This window comes from Antechinus flavipes, chromosome 5 (genome assembly GCF_016432865.1).
Source record: "Antechinus flavipes isolate AdamAnt ecotype Samford, QLD, Australia chromosome 5, AdamAnt_v2, whole genome shotgun sequence".
NCBI classification, from domain to species: Eukaryota; Metazoa; Chordata; class Mammalia; order Dasyuromorphia; family Dasyuridae; genus Antechinus; species Antechinus flavipes.
In genome coordinates, this window is record NC_067402.1 from 104,976,963 (window position 1) to 104,997,437 (window position 20,475).

The window sequence follows — 20,475 nt, forward strand, 5'->3', positions numbered from 1 at the left end:
TTACAATTCTTTTGAGCTTTATCTTTCTAAAAAATCCCAAACTTGGACAGAATATCTTAAAACTGGAGCAGATTTTGAAACTCATGATTTGAGAGGAGAACATAGACATAAGATGTTACCTTTATGTGAGAAAATTTTTGCTCTTTGGAGGGATAGTTACAGAAATGTGTGAGTAATCACTATTTCTCAGGGAGATACATAGGAGTCATAGAATGATATATAAGAATCAATTTTTTAAAATTGAAGCTTTTTATTTTCAAAACATGCGCAAGGATAATTTTCAACATTGAGCCTTGTAAAATCTTGTGTTCCAATTTCCACTCCCTTCCTCCCCCACCCTTTCTCCTAGATGGCAAGTAATCCAATATATGTTAAATATGGTTTATATCATACATAGGCATACATATCAAACATAGGCATACATATTTATACAATTATCTTGCTGCATAAGAAAAATCTGATCAAAAAGGAAGAAAAATGAGAAAGAAAATAAAATGCAAGCAAACCACAACAAAAGAAGTGAGAATGCTATGTTGTGATCCATACAGCTCCCTCTTTGGGTGTAGATAGCTCTCTTCATCACAAGACCATTGGAACTAGTTTGAATCATCTCATTGGAAAGAGCCACATCCATCAGAGTTGATCATCATATAATCTTGTTGTTGCTGTGTACAATAATCTCCTCATTTTGATAGGGGTGAACTCTGAAACTGTGTCCCCTTTAATCTATAAAAGAAGGGAGATTGGGAGTCTCAGGCCCTCCCGGGAAGGCATATCTCCCCAGACAAGTTAAGCATTGTCATTCAATTGCAGATCTTGGACAAATCACGCCCTTCCTCCCCCCCCCCCCCCCACCCCCAATTGATCTTTTGGGATGACCCAGATTTTCAGGAAATTCCAGACTTTTTAAAAAAGAAAGAGGCCTTCAAATTAATTTCACTCAATTGAAGAGTGGCTTGAAACTCCAAGATAAGTATCTAGGCCTGAGAGCATTGGCTCTCTTTTCAACTGGAAGCCTTAGCCTCAAACTGTTATAAAGGACAATTCTAAACTCCAAATCCTTGCAGAAGTCTGAAGAGGATTATGCTTTTGCCAAGGGGCCTCTCCTCTTGTGGGACTCCTGCCCTCTGTGAAGACATTCTCATCTCAGTGATAACCTTTTGCTATTTCTCTGCCAGGACTTTGCCACTCAGAAGTCTGTCTTCCTAGAAAAGCTGGCTTCTCAGTGGCAATAAACTTCCCTTTTGCCATTCAAACTTTTCAGGTTTGTGAATTATTTTCATGTTGGACCTGCACCTCTAACCAAAGAAGGGATTCTCGCATCAATTCTCACATCAACTCTCAGCACTGCCACTAGCAGCATCAATCTCACTCAGCATCCATTCGTGTACGTCTCTCTGGACTTTTCTGAAATCATCCTGCCAGTCGTTTCTTACAGAACAATAATAAGGAATCATTTTTTAAAAAAAAGTTTGTTGATTGATTGTTCAGGAAGTAGACACAGCGTGTGGTATTGGCTATGTGGTGCGGCAATGTGGAAAGAGAAATAGTATTCAGCATGTGACAGTTGTGAATGGTTAAAAAGGAATGGTAGAAGTGCAGTCTGAGTTGATATATGTGAAGAAGGGCTTCTGTTCTAGGCTGGACCTGACTTGGGCCAGTGTCTCCCTAGTTTAGGTTTGATGATTGAACAAAATGAGACTCCTGTTGATCATTCAACTATTAACAAAAGGGGACTTACTTAAGGATAGCAGGAAAAGGATATTCAACAAGGATAGGGTTGGGCTACTAAGAAAATAATCTCAACAATTTGCATCTTTGCTTCCCTCAATCAATCATATCTTGAGGAAAGTATCAGTATTTTTTAAGAAAAGACTGGGTTTTCTTGCATGGGGAGAGGAGTTAGGATATTGTTCCTACCATAACCTGCTAGAAACTCAGTACAGGAGGAGAACATGAGCTCTTTCTCTGGTAGTTGGCTTTGGGGAGGGCCTGGTAGGTGAGAGGAAGAGTAAGTGTAGTAATTGTACAGAGATGTATGGTGGAGATCTTTGTCTGCTATGGGCACAAATGTGGGTACAGGCTAGGAATTACAGCCCGGTTGTTAGCGTCAACTTTATGCAGCATACAGTAATTCAGAAGAAACAATGGTGAAGGCTGGCCTCCAGATTTCTGATGTGAAAGGAACTGCCTAGAAAATTGGCTAGGGATGGGTAGAGGTCAGAGTAACAATATTATTCTTTACAGGGTAAGCTAAATTATCTCATTTGATTATCTAAGTTTTAAAATATTATGCAGAGGAAGATTGTCTCAGTTGTTTGTAGCTGCTTTTTGGAGAATCAAGTTGGCCAAAAATGCTAAAAAAATAAAAGACCTTGATTTTGGTACATTTTACTTTCACATAATATAAGATGATTCACTTAAGACAATCAAGATCTTAGGGATCATGGACATCTGGGAAATAGGGAGACAAGCAGATATTTAGACGTGTAGGATATATCTAGAATGTCTGTAGTGGGGGAGTGCAGGTCTTGAGTGAGATATCATGAGACCACAGTGGGAGGAAAAAGGATGTCAGCATGAGAGAGGTAGACTCTGATGCAAGGGCTCTATTAGTAGGAGTGGTGTAATAAGACTCAAAGGAGATAATGGATAGAGGTTTGCACTTTGTAAATCTTAAAATGTTATGTAAAGGGCAGTTATTATTGTTGTTATTATCATTTCATTAGCCCACAGTCATCAGATCCCCAATCTAATGATGACTTTATTACTTTAGCCTTTTATTACCTTTGCACTTCTTTGGAGTTCAAACAATGTTTTTAGAATAATGCTGGCATGTGCTGGTAAATATTTAACTAACAATTCTTCCCCCAAAATGTATATATCTATACTTTTAAGTTTAAATTTAATATGCTTTATTAACATTTTATCCAACACATTTTTTTATATTATCAGCAAAACAGTCAAAAAAACAAAAAAAGCCCTGATTTGTAGTGTTTGCTGATTTCCTAGGTGTAAATTGGTCACAATGAAAATTTAACCATTGGAAACTTGGGATGGAAAATGCCATCTTCATCTAGAACTATGAAGATTGAATATGGATTGAAGTACATTATTTTCACCTTATTTTTGATTGGTTGTTTGCTTTTTCTTTTTCATGTTTTTTTCCTCTTTTAGTCTGATTTTTCTTGCATGATATGACAGATATGGTAATATGTTTAGAAGGATTGTACATATTTAACCTACATTGGATTGCTTGCTGTCATGAAAAGAAGAGAATAGAGGAAGGAAAGGATAAACATTTGGAACACAAATTTTATAGAAATGAATGTTGAAAACTAATTTTACATATTTTTTGGGAAAATACTGGTTGAGGGAAAAAAAATTAACCATTGATTCACAGGAACTGGTCTGAGCTGGCTTCACCTGGTTTCACATCACATTTACAAAATAGGGAATGTTGTATGGTTTGGAGCCTGGAAATTTCCAGGAAGAAAGATTGTAGATATGGGGGAGGAGGTTTAAGAGAAGATCATGGGTAAAGATAGCAGGTAGGAAGAGAAGTCCATCTAGAAAAGAAGTAGCCTTGCCCCCAAGAATAGCTAGGTTCCTTGTTCCAGAAGTTTTTCAGGCTGCCATTAAGGGGGAATAATTGGACCTATAATTTCAGTGGTCAGTGGAATCCTGGGATGAGAAAACTCCCATCACTATTTCAAGTTAACTTCTCTGAAACCTTTAGCCTTTAAGCATAGCTTGTACTTGCTCTGTGATTAAGGGATGTCTCTGTGCCTGAGAATTTATGGTTTTCCAGGATCACATGGCAGGATAAGCCAGAAACAGGTCTTGAATCTAGGTTTTCCTGATTTTACAGTGGGGTCCCTATTCACTATGCTAGGGTATTTCCAAAACCATAATGTAGAAAAAGGGAACAAAAAGGTTGTGATGACTGCGCTGCCACCCAGGGTATTTTAAAATCAGCCAGAATCAGGATAAACGAAAGTCCTTGATCTTTATTCTTTGTGGAGGTGAAGGGGAATGGCAATAGGAAGTGAGAACAAATCACGGCCAGGAATGATTCTGGCTTTCTCACTCCACCCATCAAATCCTCCACCCAATCTCCTACACAACACATCAAACTTGCACAGAGAGTGGGCGGGGCCATTCTTTCTCCAAGCATATATTAATACAGTATTGTCCAATTGGTAATTAGCCATAAATGCTCAGACGGGACCTCAGTGCATCTGCTCAGCTTCAGCCCATTACAAAAGGTGAATACAAGGAAATTTTCTTTATAGCAAGCATGCCAGAAAGTACCTGTTCCATAACCAAGCATTATTGCTAATCAGCTGGCAGTGGTAAAACATTTTCCCTATCTAGCTTTTCTCAATCCTCTCCCCAAGTAGGTTGCCAGTGATGGATAATAGACACAAGTCCAGGCTGGCTGTAGCCACAGTTTATTTCACTGGATTTTCACAGTGTAGGGTTCACTCCTTTCTCCTTGTGGAGATTTCATATTGCATAGTATTATAGGCCATTCTTCTTCCTTGAACTCTTTTCTGGAGAATACATACAATGCTTTGCATTTACCTTTGCTTTTCAATATGTACCACACATCTCCTTTTTAATTTTTCTATTTTTTTTCTCCAATATATAACTTGCTCTGAACTTATTTTGTGCTGAAGTTCTACATATTTATTTTATATATTTGCTATTTTACAAGAATGGGGAAAGGAAAATCTATATCTATTTTGGTGGTTTCTTGATTAGAAAGTTCTTTGTCAGAAAAGATCTTCTTTTGAAGGCTTAATTTTTTTTTTTCTAATGCTGAAATTCTAATGAAATGTATACACTGGTAGGGCTTTGGTATCTGGGGCTCAGAGTAGACTGTGATACTAATATAATAATTGGACTCACATTGGAGGAAGGAACAGATAGAGACAGACAGATGGGAATAATCTCAGGAAGGCTGAATTCCCATCTTTGTTATGAGTAGGACAGGAATGGCTAGGCAGGTATCCCCTGGCTCTTCTATTTTGCATAGGGATTTGGGATTTAGATTTATATCTCTCTTTTACACAACTGATATTTTAAATCTAAGGATATTGATTGGGGGGAGGGGGCAGAGATAATGGAGAAAATTCTGGATGAAATCACTTTTCTTAGCTACTATAAAAGGGAGAAGTTCTGCCTTACCTAAGAAGTTATTCCATCTTAACAGCTTAATCTTGGTTGGTGTAGCTTCCTCTCCCCAGCATTATTACTCTTCCTACTCCACCCCCCCAAAAAAAGATAATCATGGACACTAAGCTAATATATACATCAAGGTAAGCTTGTAAGACAATAATCAGGGAAGCCATGTGTATTTGTTTAGTTGATAGAATACTCAAAAGAGTTATGGAATTCTATGACACAGAGGGAGATAATTTTTCAACTCAATTAGGGAGAAAAATGATCTCATCCAATGAGTCTTCTTTACTTGGGGGGCGGGGGTTATAAGTGTTGAGAATGAGGACACATGTGGAGGTATTGGCTTTTCCACCAACTTTAAAAGTTCTCATATTCTCCATTCAAAGTAAGATCAGAGAAAATTTTACTTTCTCCTATTTTCTCCTCTTCCTCCTTCTCTCTGTCTCTCTTCTTCTAGTCTTCCTGTTTCTGTTTCTCTTTCTCATTTCTAAACCAAGAAAGTATCTTGCCTACCATTGTACTTAGGATCACAGGGGTGTTTTTCAGGGAACAGTCAAATCCATCAAGGATCATGGTTATGCTAGTATGTTAATCATTTATTGCTTTATGATTTTTGACAGATTCAAAATCATTGGTTCTGCATGAATTTTAACAATTTTAACAGTTTTTTAAAACAAATTTTAACAATTTTTACAAATTTTAACAAATCAGAATATATGAAAGAGAAGTATAGTTCTGTTGTCCTTTTCTATTCAGACTGGAAGAAATCTTCAGGCTTAAGTTTTTGGCACAGACAGTAGTAAAATTCAGTACAGATATTTTTCAGATATCAGTATTCATCATGAAAAGGATATTCAGGATGTTCACTCCACCTGTCAAAAAAAAAAAATCCTTGCCATAGAAGAATTTTTCACAATGAAAATTGTATTAATGTAGTTTCCCATGATAACTATTAACAACCACTTTTTTCTCCTACACATACTATCCTCTTTTTTCTCCTGCTTACTTGTTCTCTTCCTGAGCTATTCATTCATCTTTTCACTTACCTCCTTGTGGCTACCCACAAGTTCATGTACCCTTTTAGCCTTGAATTCCACCTACAGGGTCTTGACCAGCAGCTTAAAATGAAGATATCAACATATAATAGTGATAGTTCTTTTTGGCAGCTAGGTGGCACAGTGGATAAAGTCACTGACCTTGGAGTCAGTGTTGTGCCTCAGTTTCCCTAATTGTCCTGATTCAGTTTCCTTACATTGTCCTGCCTTGGTTTCCCTGAATTATTCTGCCTCAGTTCCTAATTGTTCTGCTCAATTCTGCAACAACACCACTCCTCCCTCCTAATCATGATGTTCCAGATAAGGAGAAAGACCTTCTATCTTAGACATCATCAGAATGTCTGGTGCCTCTCCCCACCCTGTCAGAACTGGATTGATAGTCTGTACCCGCTCTCAATGCTCTGACCCCACCCCTGCCTCAGTCTATCTCTGTAGCTGAGCCACATGTATATATATATATATATATATATATATATATATATATATATAATATATATATATATATATATATATATATTTCATGAGAAGCACACATTAGTGGCTGGATGTTTTGGACATCAGCCCTGGGGGCAATATGCCCCCAACACAAACTCTGTAATCTCTATCTTGCCTCAGTTTCTCTGACATTAGATTAGGAGGACCTGAAATCAAATTTGGCCTCAGACACTTACTAGTTGTGTGATTCTGGACAAATCACTTAACTCCAACTGCCTCCAAAAAACCACCATAACTAACACAAAAAGACAAGAACAAAAACCAAAAAACAAACACATCAACCACCCCAAAACAAAGAAACCAAAAAAAAAAAAAATACAACAGTGGTAGTAGGTAGTAGCCAATTAAATGTGTCTCTTTCTGACTATTTCCTTTTTTTCCCAAATACTCTAAGGTTTTCAAGTTCTAAGTTGTTACCTGGCCAGTGTTTAATTTCCTTCCCAGCCTAGTATGCCAGTAACATTTTCTAATGAAAAAAAAAATTGCAGCTGAAAAGGAACATTGAAATGCAAAAATGAAAGTGAAGAGAAAATGTAAAAGGTAGAAAAGGGACTTTAGGAGGACAAACTATGTTCTAAGAAAGAAGGGGAATGATAAGAGTCCTTTTCAGAAATATAGTATCATAAAAGGTCCTACAGATAGTAAAAACAACAACAACAACAACAACAAAAATCTTCAAGAGGATTTAAATTTCTTGATGCCAAAAAAAGAAACAAAAAAAGGAAGGGGAAATTGGAGGAAGGAGGGGGAACACTTCTCATAATTGGGGGTGCAAAAAGGATATACAAACATGGATATTATAGAGGGAATGGAATCACTTGAACTTCATTTTCAACTAAGCTGGCCAAAAGAGGGCAGAACATATACATCCACATATACACAAATACAAAGAATTTAGTGTTGATTGATAAATGGTCAAAGGCTATGAACAGACAATTTTCAGATAAAGAAATTAAAGCCATCTTGTAGTCATTTGAAAAAAAAATGCTCTAAATCACTAGAAAAATGAAAATTAAAGACAACTCTGATGTACCACCACACACCTCTCAGATTGGCTAAGATGACAAGAAAAGATAATGAAGAATGTTGGAGGGGATGTGAGACACTAATATATTATTGGTGGAGTGGTGAACTGATTCAACCAATCTGTAGAGCAATTTGGAACTATGCCCAAGGGCTATCAAACTATGCACAAACTATGCAGTATTTCTATTAGATCTGTATCCCAAAGAGATCATAAAAAAGGGGAAAAGACCCACATGTGCAAAAATATTTGTAGCAGCCCTCTTTATAGTGGCAAGGAACTGGAAACTGAGTGGATGTCCATCACTTGGAAAATAGTTGAATAGGTTATGGCATATGAATATAATGGAATATTATTGTTCTATAAGAAATGCTGAGCCGGCTGATTTGAGAAAAGTCTGGAGAGACTTTATGATTTGGTACTGAGTGAAGTGAGCAAAACCAAGAGAACATTGTACACAGTAATAAAATTATGTGATGACCAACTTTGATGGATTTGGCTTTTTGTCAACAATGAGATAATTTAAGGCAATTCCAATAGATTGGGGATGGGAAATTCCATTTGCATTCAAAGAGAGAATTATGAAGACTGAATGTGGATCAAAGCACGTTATTTTAACCTTTGTTCCTCATATTGTTTTTCCCCCCTTTTTAATCTGATCTTTCTTTTACAACATGACAAAAATGAAAATAGGTTTAAAAGAATTGCATATATTTAACCTATATCAAATTGCTTGCTATGTTGGGGAGAGGATAGAGAAGGGAGAGAGAAAAATTTGGAGCACAGTCTTACAAAAATGTTGAAAACTATGTTTGTGTGTATTGGAAAAAATACTATTGAAAATTTTAAAAAAATTGGTGGTGGGATATTCAACTCAACAGGCATAGAAAAAGGAAGAGGAAGAGGGAAAAAGAGAATATACCAGGGAAAGTAGATCCATTGAGGTATTAGTCACCAATCTTTAAAGCGAATTAAAAAGGAGTTTAAAAAAAAAGAAAGAAAAGGTAGGAATCCATCTATAATAAGGGCAGGGATAAAGAAAAAGTATAAGGAAAAAAATGGTGATAAGCAAGCAATTAAATATCAACTATAAATGTGAATGGGATGAACTCAATCATAAAATAGACTATAGAAATGATTAGAAAGCAAAATCCAGTAATATATTCTTTACAAGAAATCCCATTAAGACACAAAGTTGAACTATAGAACTGGAGTAAAATCTATTATGCTTCAGTGTACTACAAAAAAAGCAAAGATAGCAATTATGGCTTCAGATAAGGCAATAGGAAAATAGACAATTAAAGAACCAGGGAAACAATATCTTGCTGAAAAATACCACATATAGTGAATATCATTTTCAAAACACAATAAACCAACTAACATATTATCCAAATGCTTAAGGAAAAGCTTAAGTGAATTATAAGGAAAAATAGATAACGGAGAATGGAAATTTTCATGTATCCTTTTTTGGGCTGAAAAAAATGACATTTATAAGAACCTGAATAGAATTTTTAAAAAATTTAGAGATGAATACCATGACCTATTATGTATAGGACAGCTTGTCATCTGCGGTAGAGGGTGAAGGGAGGGAGGGGAAAAATTGGAACAGAAGTGAGTGCAAAGGATAATGTTGTAAAAAATTATCCTGGAATGGATTCTGTCAATAAAATGTTATTAATTAAAAAAAATTTTTAGGCAGGGGAAATGATTAAATCCTCAAAACTTTCCTTCTTTTTTAATTAAAGCTTTTTATTTACAAAAAAAAAAAAATTAGATATGATAGACCTCTAACGATGAAAAAGGAGTATATTTATTTCTCAGCTGTGCATGGTGGTTATAAAAATGACAAAATATTCAGGCATAAGACCCACAGAAACAAATACTGAATAGTAGAAATATTAAATATATTTTAGAAATTAAAATACAACAAAATTATATTAAGTAAAAGGTCATTAAAATTATTAAAACCAACTGTTGAATAAATGTTAAAATTAAAGAATTGGTGGGTCAAAGAACAAATCACAGAAAGAGGTCTTTTAAAGATTATGATGGAAATAAGACAATATGCCAACATTTTTGGTTTGTAACAAAGTAGAGGATAAAATTTTTAACTCAAAACAATTTAATTAACAAAAACAGAAAGAATGGATTAAATAAAAAATATATTTAAAAACAAACACAGAAGACAACAAATAAAAAAATTAAACTGCAAAATAAAAATCATGAAAATTAATTAATGAAATTGAAAGGAAAAACCTTCTTGAATTAATAAATAAAACTAGGAATTTTGGGGGCAGGGCAAAACAATAAATCAATTTGATTTTAAAGAAGCAAGAAAATAATCAAATTACCAGTGTTAAAAATTTAACAATAGTCATAGGAGAAAAGATATTATTAAAAAACCACTTAGCCCAACTGTATGCCAGTAAAATTCAAATCCTAAGTGAAATAAATTAATATTTATAAAATTACAAAATATCAAGATTAACAAAGCAAGAAATAAACAATGTAAATAACTCAATCTCAAAGGAAAAAATTGAACAATGAATAAATAAACCCTTGAAAAGAAGGAAAACCTAGGACCAGCTAGATTCAATTGAATTCTATCAAACATTCAGAAAAAGATTAAAACTAATATTATCTAAACTATTTGAAGATTTGCTAAAGAAAAGTTGCTACCAAATATCTTCTATGAAACAAATACCATGTTAATATGTAAAAGATAAAGTAAAAGAGAAACAGAAAAAAATTGACTAATATTCTTAATAAACATTGACATAAAAATTTACATAAAATCATAGTAAAAGGGTAAATCAACAAGTCCCAAAGATTATTAGAGAGTATAACCAGCTAGGTTGTTTTTAATATTAGCCAAATCATTATCTTAATTAGCCATGTCAATTACAAAAAATAAAAATTACATGATTCTTTCATATAGAATTTGAAAACTTTTGATATATTACACTCATTTTCATTAAAAAAACCAGAAAACATAGAAATGAATGGACTTTTTAAACATGATAAATAATATAGAGTTAAAGCAAAGAGTCAGCATTATGTGTAATTGGGGTAAATTAGAATAATTAGAATGTTTTTCAATAAAATTAGAGGTGAAACATGCCACAGTTCTCTTTTAGTGTCCTCAGTTTCCCTAATTGTCCTGACTCAGTTTTCCTAAATTGGTTCTGCCTCAGTTTCCCTAATTGGTTCTGTCTCAAGTTTTCCTAATTGTTCTGCCTCAGTTTCGCTAATTGGTCTTGCCTTAATCTCCTTACTTGCAAACCCCATCCCCTCTGGTTCATGAAGAAGACTGATATAACTCAGGACTATTTGCTCTAAGGTTATGAATTGTCAATGTGTAAATTCAGAAAGGGGGACTCCAGACTTTGTAGTCAGACACTATCTTGAACTCCCAGTTTGTTAGAATTTATGGTCCTACCCCCCAACCTGTCAGAGCCGAATTGATGATTCCTGTCTGGAGATTCCTGCTCACCAGAGTTCGAACTCTACTCCCCAGACTTTGCTTAGCTACTGTGTATAAATATGTCATTGAGAACTCACACTGGCTGCTGGATGCTGGCTGGATGCTGGATTCTTGGAGACAATAGTCTTATTCAGCCCTGGGACCAAACCATGGATCCATTTGGTTCCAGTAAATCTCTTCCTTTCAAATATTAAAAACTCTCTAATCTCTATCGTGCCTCAGTTTCTCTGGCATTACAAAACAAAGATACCAACTGGCAGCACTTCTCTTTGATATAGTCACTAGATAAATTGGCTATAACAAATGGACAACAACAACAAAAAAACCTCACAAGAGCTAATATTATTCTATTACATTCCAAAAACAAAGAAAAAAAAAGATCACTTTTCCCAGATGATGTGTTGTAGTCAAATGAAAAATTAATGGAAATAGTAACTTAAGCAAAGTTTTAGGATATAAAATAAATCCTCACAAACCATCAGCATTTCTCTAGATTGCCAATAAAAGCCAGCAAGAACAGATAAAAAAAGAAATTTTACTTAAAATTATCACAGAATATATAAAGGGAGTCTACTTTCCAAATACACACAAGAACTATATAAATTCAACTACAAACCCCTGTTTACAAAAATAAAGCTAGACCTATATTTGGAGAAATATCAATTGCTTATGGATAGAATAAATCCACGTAAAGAAAAAATACTACCACCAAAGTTAACTTATTTATTAAGTGCCATAACCATCAGACTTTCAAAGGATTAATTTATAGAGCAATAACATTAATAATGAAATTCCTAAAAAGGCACAAAGAATCTATCTCAAGGGGAATAATGAAAAAAAGTGGAAATAAAGGAAGGTTAGTAGTACCGCATCTAAATCTATACTACAAAGCAGCAATTTTCAAAATAATATGGAACTGGTTAAAAAATAGAGGTTGATTACTGGATCAGATTATATATACAATTTACAGAAACAAACTCATTTAGGAGCTCACTATTTGATAAACACAAATCCCCAGCTACTGGGGAAAGGATTCATTTTTTGATAAAAAGTTCTGGGAAAATTGGACAACAGTATGGGAAAAATTAAATTTAGGACAGTGTCTCACACTGTGTACCATATAAAGTTCTGAATGAATATTTCATCGAGACATAAAAGGTAACAGCAAAAACAAATTAGAAAGTAAAAGGAAAAAATATTGATCAGATATGAATTGAGGAAGAGCTTATGATTAAACAAGGTACAGAAGAGCACAAATGATAAAATGGAAAATTTAGTTTATAAAACTAAAAACTTTTGCACAAATAAAATGAATATGATTAAGGTTAGAATGGAATCAGTTAACTGGGGGAAGGGGAAATCTTTGCAGCAAGTTCTGATAAAGTTCTTATTTACAATATACACAAGAAACTGATTCAAATTCATGAGATTAAGGGCCCTTCCTCAATTGACAAATGGTCTAAGGATATGAGCAAATAGTTTTCAAGAAAAGAAACTTAAGCTCTTTATAACCATATGAAAAAAATGCTCCAAATCATTAGTAAATAGTAAAGGAACTCTGAAATCTTATCTTATAATCATAAGATAGAGAAAGAAAACCCAAAAAAAGTTCATAAATTTTGAGGAGATTTCAAGACAAAATTTATGAGTTGTTGCTGGAGTGACACTTCAAATGGGAAACAAACCTAGAAAACAATTTGAAGTTATGCAAAAGAAGTTATTAAACAATGCATGCCCTTTGATCCAACTATACTATTGTTAAGTCTACACCTCCAAAGAAAAAGAAAAGGTTCCTATATGAACAAAAATATCTATAGAAATTTTTTGTGGTGACAAAGAACTAGAAACAAAATGGCTGCCTGTCAATGCAGAATAATTCAACAAATTTTGGTAGAAGAATGCAATGGAATAATACTATTGGACTGGAAGAAATGAGAAAAAAAAGATGATTTTAAAAGAGATATGGAAAAACATGAATGAAATGATTCAGTGAAGTAAGTAGAACTATAACAATTTATCCAGTAATATAAATATCATACAAATGAATAATTTTGAAAGACTTAACAAAATCTGATCAAATGATCTATTGATTATAGAAAACTGGTAAGGAATACTGTCCACTTTCTAACAAATTTAACAAACCAATATGAGAATGCTCTGCTTGATTGTAAAACAGGCATTTCCTCCCCTCCATCCTTCTTTCTTAGTAAGAAGGAAAGAAAGAAAAAAAGAATGCTGATGATTTAAAATAAAATTAATATTCTTTTGCAAAAAGTCTTTCCTGATCTTTCTCTTAAATCTAGTGCCTTCCTTCTATTGACTATATCTGAATTATCCTGTATTTATATTATTGTACAGAATTATTTGCATGTTGTCTTTCTCAGATTGTAAGCTGATTGATATCAGCTGATTGATATCAGGGATTTTTGGTTTTTTCGGCCTTTTTTTTTTTTCTTTTTTGTTTTCCCTAACTTTTAGCACAGTACTTGGAACTTAGTGGGTATCTCGTAAGTGCTTGTTGACTTTACTTATATTCCTGTTTCTGGATATTTATTTGTATTAAAAGTAAAAGTAATTTAAAAAAGAAATTAGAGAGATTCTGCATTTCATTTTATTGATGAGGAAGCTGAAGCCCAGAGAGTTTAGGTGATTTTCCCAAGATCAAATAACTGATTTATGGCAGAACCAAGATTAGAACTGATGTGTTCTGAGTCTTAAGTCAGTACTTTCTATTACATCACTGCTGCCTGTCCTATTAATTTTCTCATGCAGGCAGTATCTGTGTAGTTTATGAAAGAGGATTTAGTCTTGAGGGCTGAGTCTCCTAAATCAATGGCACCTGCTATAGGATTCCCCAGAACTTACATGAGCAGTTGCACAAAGCGACTATTTTTATTCAAGGCTTCAATGTTCTTTATTTCTTCATTAGTAAGTGAGAAGTCAAAGATCTGATATAAGAGAAAAAGAAAAAAGTAAGATAATTCCAGGAGCATCATAATATACACTGAGACTTTTAAGTAGGATGATACCTGACAGTATAAAACAATGTTTGGATAAACTCATAATCCTAAATTTTGAGGCTCCAAAGGGAAAATTTATGGAAATTCTAGTACATGATTTTCTTGCATTTTTTTTCTGATCCTCTTCCAGACTTAGTGCTCATCTCTACTTTTTTTGGGGAGGAAGCTAAGCAATATGGAAAAATCATACTTTTCTATGGTATTGGATTGTACTTAACAATCAGCTCTTTTTTCTTTATCCCAATGACAAACTTTAAAATGGATTTGCTTTATTAAGCTTTTCCCCATTACTCTTAAATCTAGACAATTAATAAAAAAAGATTAAATCCAGTCTGCTTTGTAGTATTTGCTTAGTCCCCCCTGAAAAATCAACAACTTGCTCTTGAAATACAATATGAAATGGCTTTAGCACACCCCTGGAATCTACCTTCATTTCAATCAAATCCTTGATTAACTCAATCTTCAAGACTAGTGAAAATACAAGATGAGCAACTTTTCATCAATATAGTTTGCACTTTGTAGCCTTAAAGGCAAAATGCTGCCTAATATTTACAAGAGGGATAAACAACAGGCCAAGTTATAGTTTATCCTTCTGACTTCCTTTCAGTTAAAAAAAGTAATTGTTCTTTGGCTAAGATGTTCTATTTGGATCATAGGCTTTTAATTTCATTATATGAATTGATGATGAAATTAAGTTAAACAAATAACATTTCAAATGCAAATACCCACAGGTAACAACCTAAGAATTTAACAGAATTATGAATTAAATGATTAATTATGAATTTAATTGATTTTTCATTTTAGTCATAGACATTATCTAGTATTAAATTTTTAGCTGAGCTATTAACATAACAAGGATGATTCAGTAACTCTTAGTTTATTCCTTCCTTCTCATTCTGAAGTCATAGTATAGTCATTTAATCTGACTAATTCTTTCATTTTTGTTTTTACTGCACAAGAAGATGCCAGAATTATAGAGTTGGTTATCAGTTGCTAATGCTGAAGCAGACACAGGTAGTTGAAATCTGTATGATCTTCAAGTCTCATTAATATCTCTCTGCCTTTACTAAACTTTCTTTTTTTTTTTTAATACAGATATACTAACAATTAGAAATTTTGAATGGCAAAGGTTTCAAGTTTTTTACCATTCTTATTTAACAAATGAGAATTTTCCCCTTCTCACTTAACAAGCAACAGGTAAGAGAAGACAGAAGAAGGCAGGAAAATAATAGAACTGTATAATTCACAAATTAGAAATTCCATCCCTGAATAATTGATCATTGGCTCTAATTCAGTCTGATTCAATCTAGACACAGAAATGACTCTTGGTAAAAGTCACTAAAAACATAGTGTACTCCTTTTTGAATACTGGTGATTCAGTTTTGCCATTCTTATTGTCAGTCTCTATGTAAGAGGTAGTGCCCAATATATTGACACTTTTTTATGCAGTTTCACAAATTCTCTTACCTGGAAGTTTTCTTTTATCCTTTTAGGATTAAAACTTCTTGGAATGACAACCATCCCTCGTTGTATATTGAAACGTAGAGCAATTTGTGCTGCTGTCTTATTGTATTTTTTACCCAAGGAGATTAGCAAAGGGTCTTCCAGCAAGGGAGGATAATCTGTGTTCACCCTGTAAACAAGAACAAAACACGTGTGAAATTTAGATCAAGCTAAAAATCAAACGGAATAATTTACCTACCATCTTCCCCCTCTCCCATTGGATCATCTACAAAGAAAATCCAAATTAAGGAAAGATAAGATATTCTTGACTAGGTAGTTCCCCGATAAACCTTCAGGTAAGAGTTCTTCCCTGCTCCAAATTGCATATAATAATTGCTGGTTGCCAATTGTTCATCAAATTGTGAAAGATAAGATGGTTGTTCTCTGGTTCTAGCTTATGTTTGTTTCTCAGTCTCTGTGTCTTGACAGTCTTTGGGGATGTAATTAGCTTATAATAAAGAAGATCACCTCCTGCTGCATTCCAAAAGATAGAGATGAATAAAATGCTATCCAAGAGCTCAAACAATAGTTGAAATGGCATAGCTATAATGCAAGTAAAGTGCAGTAGGATTTTTTAAAGCATGAACAAAATGCTACAGAAGTTGAATAAGATTTCATTGGTTGGATGAGTTGAAAAAGACTTCTTAAGTGGTGTCTTATGAATTAGGCACTGAAGCATGGGTCAAATTTCAGTAAGTCAGTATGGGATGGAGGGCATTACAGGCATAGGAAATCTTATGAGCAAAGCTACAATGGAGGAGAAAGTATTATATTAGTATCTTTTTTTTTTTTCCTGAGGCAATTGGAGTTAAGTGACTTGCCCAGGGTTACACAGCTAGGAAGTATTAAGTGGCTGAGGCCAGATTTGAACTCAAGTTTTCCTGACTTTAGGGCTGGTACTCTATCTACTACCTAACTGCCCCCTATTTTGCTAGTTCTTAAAGCTTAAATTTAAGGTTGAGCTTTTTTTTTTTTTTAATCATGTCATATTCCCACCTTCGTGGTCCCATTTGGGGTTTTCTTGATAAAGATAATGAAGTGATTTGCTCTTTCCTTCTCCAGTTCATTTTACAAATAAGGAAACTGAGATAAACAGGGTAAGTGACTTGCCCAGGATCACACAGATAGTAAGTATTTGAGGCTAGATTTAAAACCAGGAAGATGAGTCATTTCTGACTCCAGGATCAGCACTGTTCACTGCCACCCAGCCTTTTCCAAGAATTAGAGAAAAGCAAACAATTCAGATTTGAATCTTCAGAAACAATAAGGAAATGATATCATATATTAATTCTTTATTATGTAATTATTATATACTATTTCCTTTACTATATAGGTATTGTTAAACAAGTGGGATACAGAAATTGAGAAAATTCTGAGAAATATAATGAATTATATCATTTAAAATAAGCAGCATCTCTTTGTTAAAGAAAAATACCAACATCAACATTCCTGAAATAATTGTCAATATAAAAAAGCTTAAAAACTTATTTTAAAAAATCAAATTTCTTCTTTTCTTTATTGAACTTGGTATACAATATCTTTTTGGAGGAACACGTTTCTGTGTTTGTTTTTTTTTTAATTTGAATTATTTCAGTTCCTGACTTCATTTCCTTAAAGACCTGATCAATTCATAGATAAATTTCAAGAAATTGTCTTTGTTTCAAGCTCTGAATATATTGAAGAACACTGTAGATTTTTAAAAGATATTTAAGTGAAGATTCCTTCTCTTTTAAAGATGTAAATATTTGGCATCAATTCAAACTGCTTTTTCTTATTTTTCATCCATTTAATTTGTGGAAGATATTCCTCATCAAAATAGTAATAGTGCCAACTTCATGTAGGGCATATAAAAAATAACTTTTTGAAGCTTTTTAAAATAATGGAGGACAATTTCTTTACCATTCTGCAAATTTTTCTCAAAATGAAATTTTTGTTCCTCTAATTTTTCTCTTTCTTTTTTTTTCTTCTTTTTTTTGCTGAGACAATTGGGATTAAGTGACTTGCCCAGGGTCACACAGCTAGGAAATGTTAAATGTCTGAGGCCAGATTTGAACTCGGGTCCTCCTGACTTCAGGACTGATGACACATAGCTGCCCTGTTCCTCTCATTTTTCAATAAACAAACACAATGTCAGGAAATTGTTTAAGAAGTTTTTTGAGGAATATCTTTTTTTCAGATTTGCATGTTATGCCACAATTCTCTTTTATTGTCCTGACTCAGTTTCCCTATTTGTTCTGCCTCAGTTTATAATTGTTCTGCTCAATCCTTCAAAATCTCCCCTCCTTCTTAATCAGAATATTTGATAAGGATAAAAGATCTTACATTTTAGAATATCAGAATGCCTCTCCCCATCCCAAGCTATCAGAATATCAGATACCGTTTTAAGAGGATGCCTCTCCCTATTAGGTCATCCCATCTCTGGTGGCTTGCCCCACCCTATCAGGGTCCCATTCCTGCTCTCAGAACCCTGACTCCATCCCTTTCTCAATCTACCCAACCTGAGTCTGAGCCACATGTCTATAGATCATTGAGAACTCTACTGGATACTGGATTCTTGGAGATGATAGTCTCATTTAGCCCTGGGACCAAATCGTGGATCCACTTGGTCCCAGTATGTAATGTCCTTCTCTAAAATATAACGTTCTCTGGGAGCAGGTTTCTTGAGGGGCTTCTGGGAGCAGCCTTAGTTTCAGTTCAGAGTAACAATCAGCTCAAATGCAGCCAGAAGTTAAAGTCCAAATCCTTTATTGTCTCCTTAAAAGTCTTGTCTTTTTCACTTGGGGCTTGGCTAGTTTTTCTGGAGGCCTGTCTCTCTCCTTGGTTCTGAGAGACCTGCCTTCTCTGGCTTCTGAATCTCTTCATCTTCCAAAGATTTGTGCTTGAGCCTCCAGCCATAGCAAAGGTGGGCGGCGGAATGAATCTGTCTCAGCCTTAGGAAGCTTCTAGTGCACTTATCCTTTCTAGCCCTAAGAGCTTCTCCTTATATGTTCCACACTGAGTATACACCAATCATTATGTCACTAGGAAACCATTATTTGTTGTAGGATTAAATCAGTGTTAAACTAGATTTAACCATTTTCTCCTCAATTTCACTTACTTAGCACCTTGTTTCAAGTTCTGGCCCATAACACCAGTAAATCTCTCCTTTTTAAAATAAATTATTAAATATTCTCTAATCTCTATCTTGCCTCAGTTTCTCCAACATTAGATGCACTCTGAAGGACATTTATTAAGAAGGTGTGATCACCTCTTTTTGGGGTTCTCACCTCCTTGAGAAGCCAAGGAGATCATGACCACCTATGTTCTGAAAACAAAAAAAAAGCAGGAGATGTTCTCCTTCATGAATAGAAGGCAACAACCATAATCTAGTTTTGGTCTGATAGACAGAATGCATTTAATGGCTATCTAATGTCTTCAGTATAAATGACAATATCTGAATGATCTTCTTGCTGGAATTTTTTAATAATAGATCTCAGAATAAAATGAGAGGTAAAGTTTCCATAGGAGGTAGGGAAATTATGACAGTGATTCTGTGATTAGGATTCTTATAAGTTTCCATAATTAGCTTTCTAATTATCTCATAGACAATTTCTGCAAAATGTGTTGGATCAAATTAGTATTCAAGGATATTTAAGTATATTCTAACAAATGGAGTGTGCTAATTCAACCCCAAAGTTATGTATTTATTTTAGAAAGATCACTGACACCTAAAAGGAAGACAGATTGTAGTGAGGAGAGACTTGAGGCAGGGAAGACTAGTCAGCAGGCTATTGCAACAGTGTATATATCGGGTTAGTTTTCAGCCATGACTTGGCTCTCCTCCTTCTCAATTCTCCATAAGAATACTGGCAGGTCGTGGACTACTCTAGCCCCAGCCTATGCCTTGTCCCTGTCTTGTAATCTTGTAATTTGCCATCTCTAGCCTGGAGTCAGGACTAGTTTCATAAGATTCTCTTCACTGGTAGACAGAATGATGTCTTAATGCTGCATGTATGTATAAGGGGAAGAATTAACAAAGAATTTTTTGAAAAGGAGAGATTTTTTCCTAATTCTTGTTTCAAGACATAGACAACATATAGTTCCAGAATCCCTTTGGGAAGACTCTGGAAGAGAGAGAACAGACTTTGGAAGGAAGATATGTACGTAAAGTCAACTTCTCAACAGGTCCAAGCTGCCTCCTTAGAAAAGAGGGAATTTCCCTTAGGTATGATCTGGGTCTCTTTTGCTTAAGTTGAGATATGTTACTTCCTGCTGGAAGAAATCAGAGTTCATTCTATGTTATTTTCTAGGGTAGTATAATCTGTATTACTTCTGATTTCTGTTTTCCACATACTTGGATAAATGGACTTACTTACTACTCACTATTTGTGATGATCTTTTGTGTAAGTATCACTGATGTATTTATTCATTCTCTTCTGTGAATTAAACCTACCAGCTGAAAGATCATGGACAAATCACATAATTGCTGTTTGTATCATTTCCCTCATTTGTAAGATGAAGGATTTGGACTTTTTGGTCACTAAGATTTATGATCCTATGATATTTACTGCTTTTTCAGCAATACATATTTAAGAATTATTTTACTTCCTGAAAGTCATGACGAAAAAAAGAGCTAGTATATCTTATTTCAAGTAATCATGAAAAAAAAATTGGCCAGATAAACTAGAACAAGAGTGTAAAGTAAAAAATAGAAAAAAAGACAAAACA

At 34.2% G+C, this 20,475-nt stretch overlaps 1 protein-coding gene across 1 annotated transcript in view; it reads right to left on the bottom strand.

Moving 5' to 3' along the window:
• Positions 1-5,762: 5,762 nt before the first annotated feature.
• Positions 5,763-20,475, bottom strand: part of AKR1D1 (aldo-keto reductase family 1 member D1) — a 55,603-nt gene continuing 40,890 nt past the window's right edge. The window contains exons 7-9 of the mRNA XM_051962397.1: positions 15,733-15,898; positions 14,111-14,193; positions 5,763-6,059 (exon numbers count right to left, since the gene is read on the bottom strand). Of these exons, the coding sequence (XP_051818357.1) occupies positions 6,017-6,059; positions 14,111-14,193; positions 15,733-15,898 (292 nt within the window). The 3' untranslated portion in view covers positions 5,763-6,016. The remainder of the gene's footprint in view (positions 6,060-14,110; positions 14,194-15,732; positions 15,899-20,475) is intronic.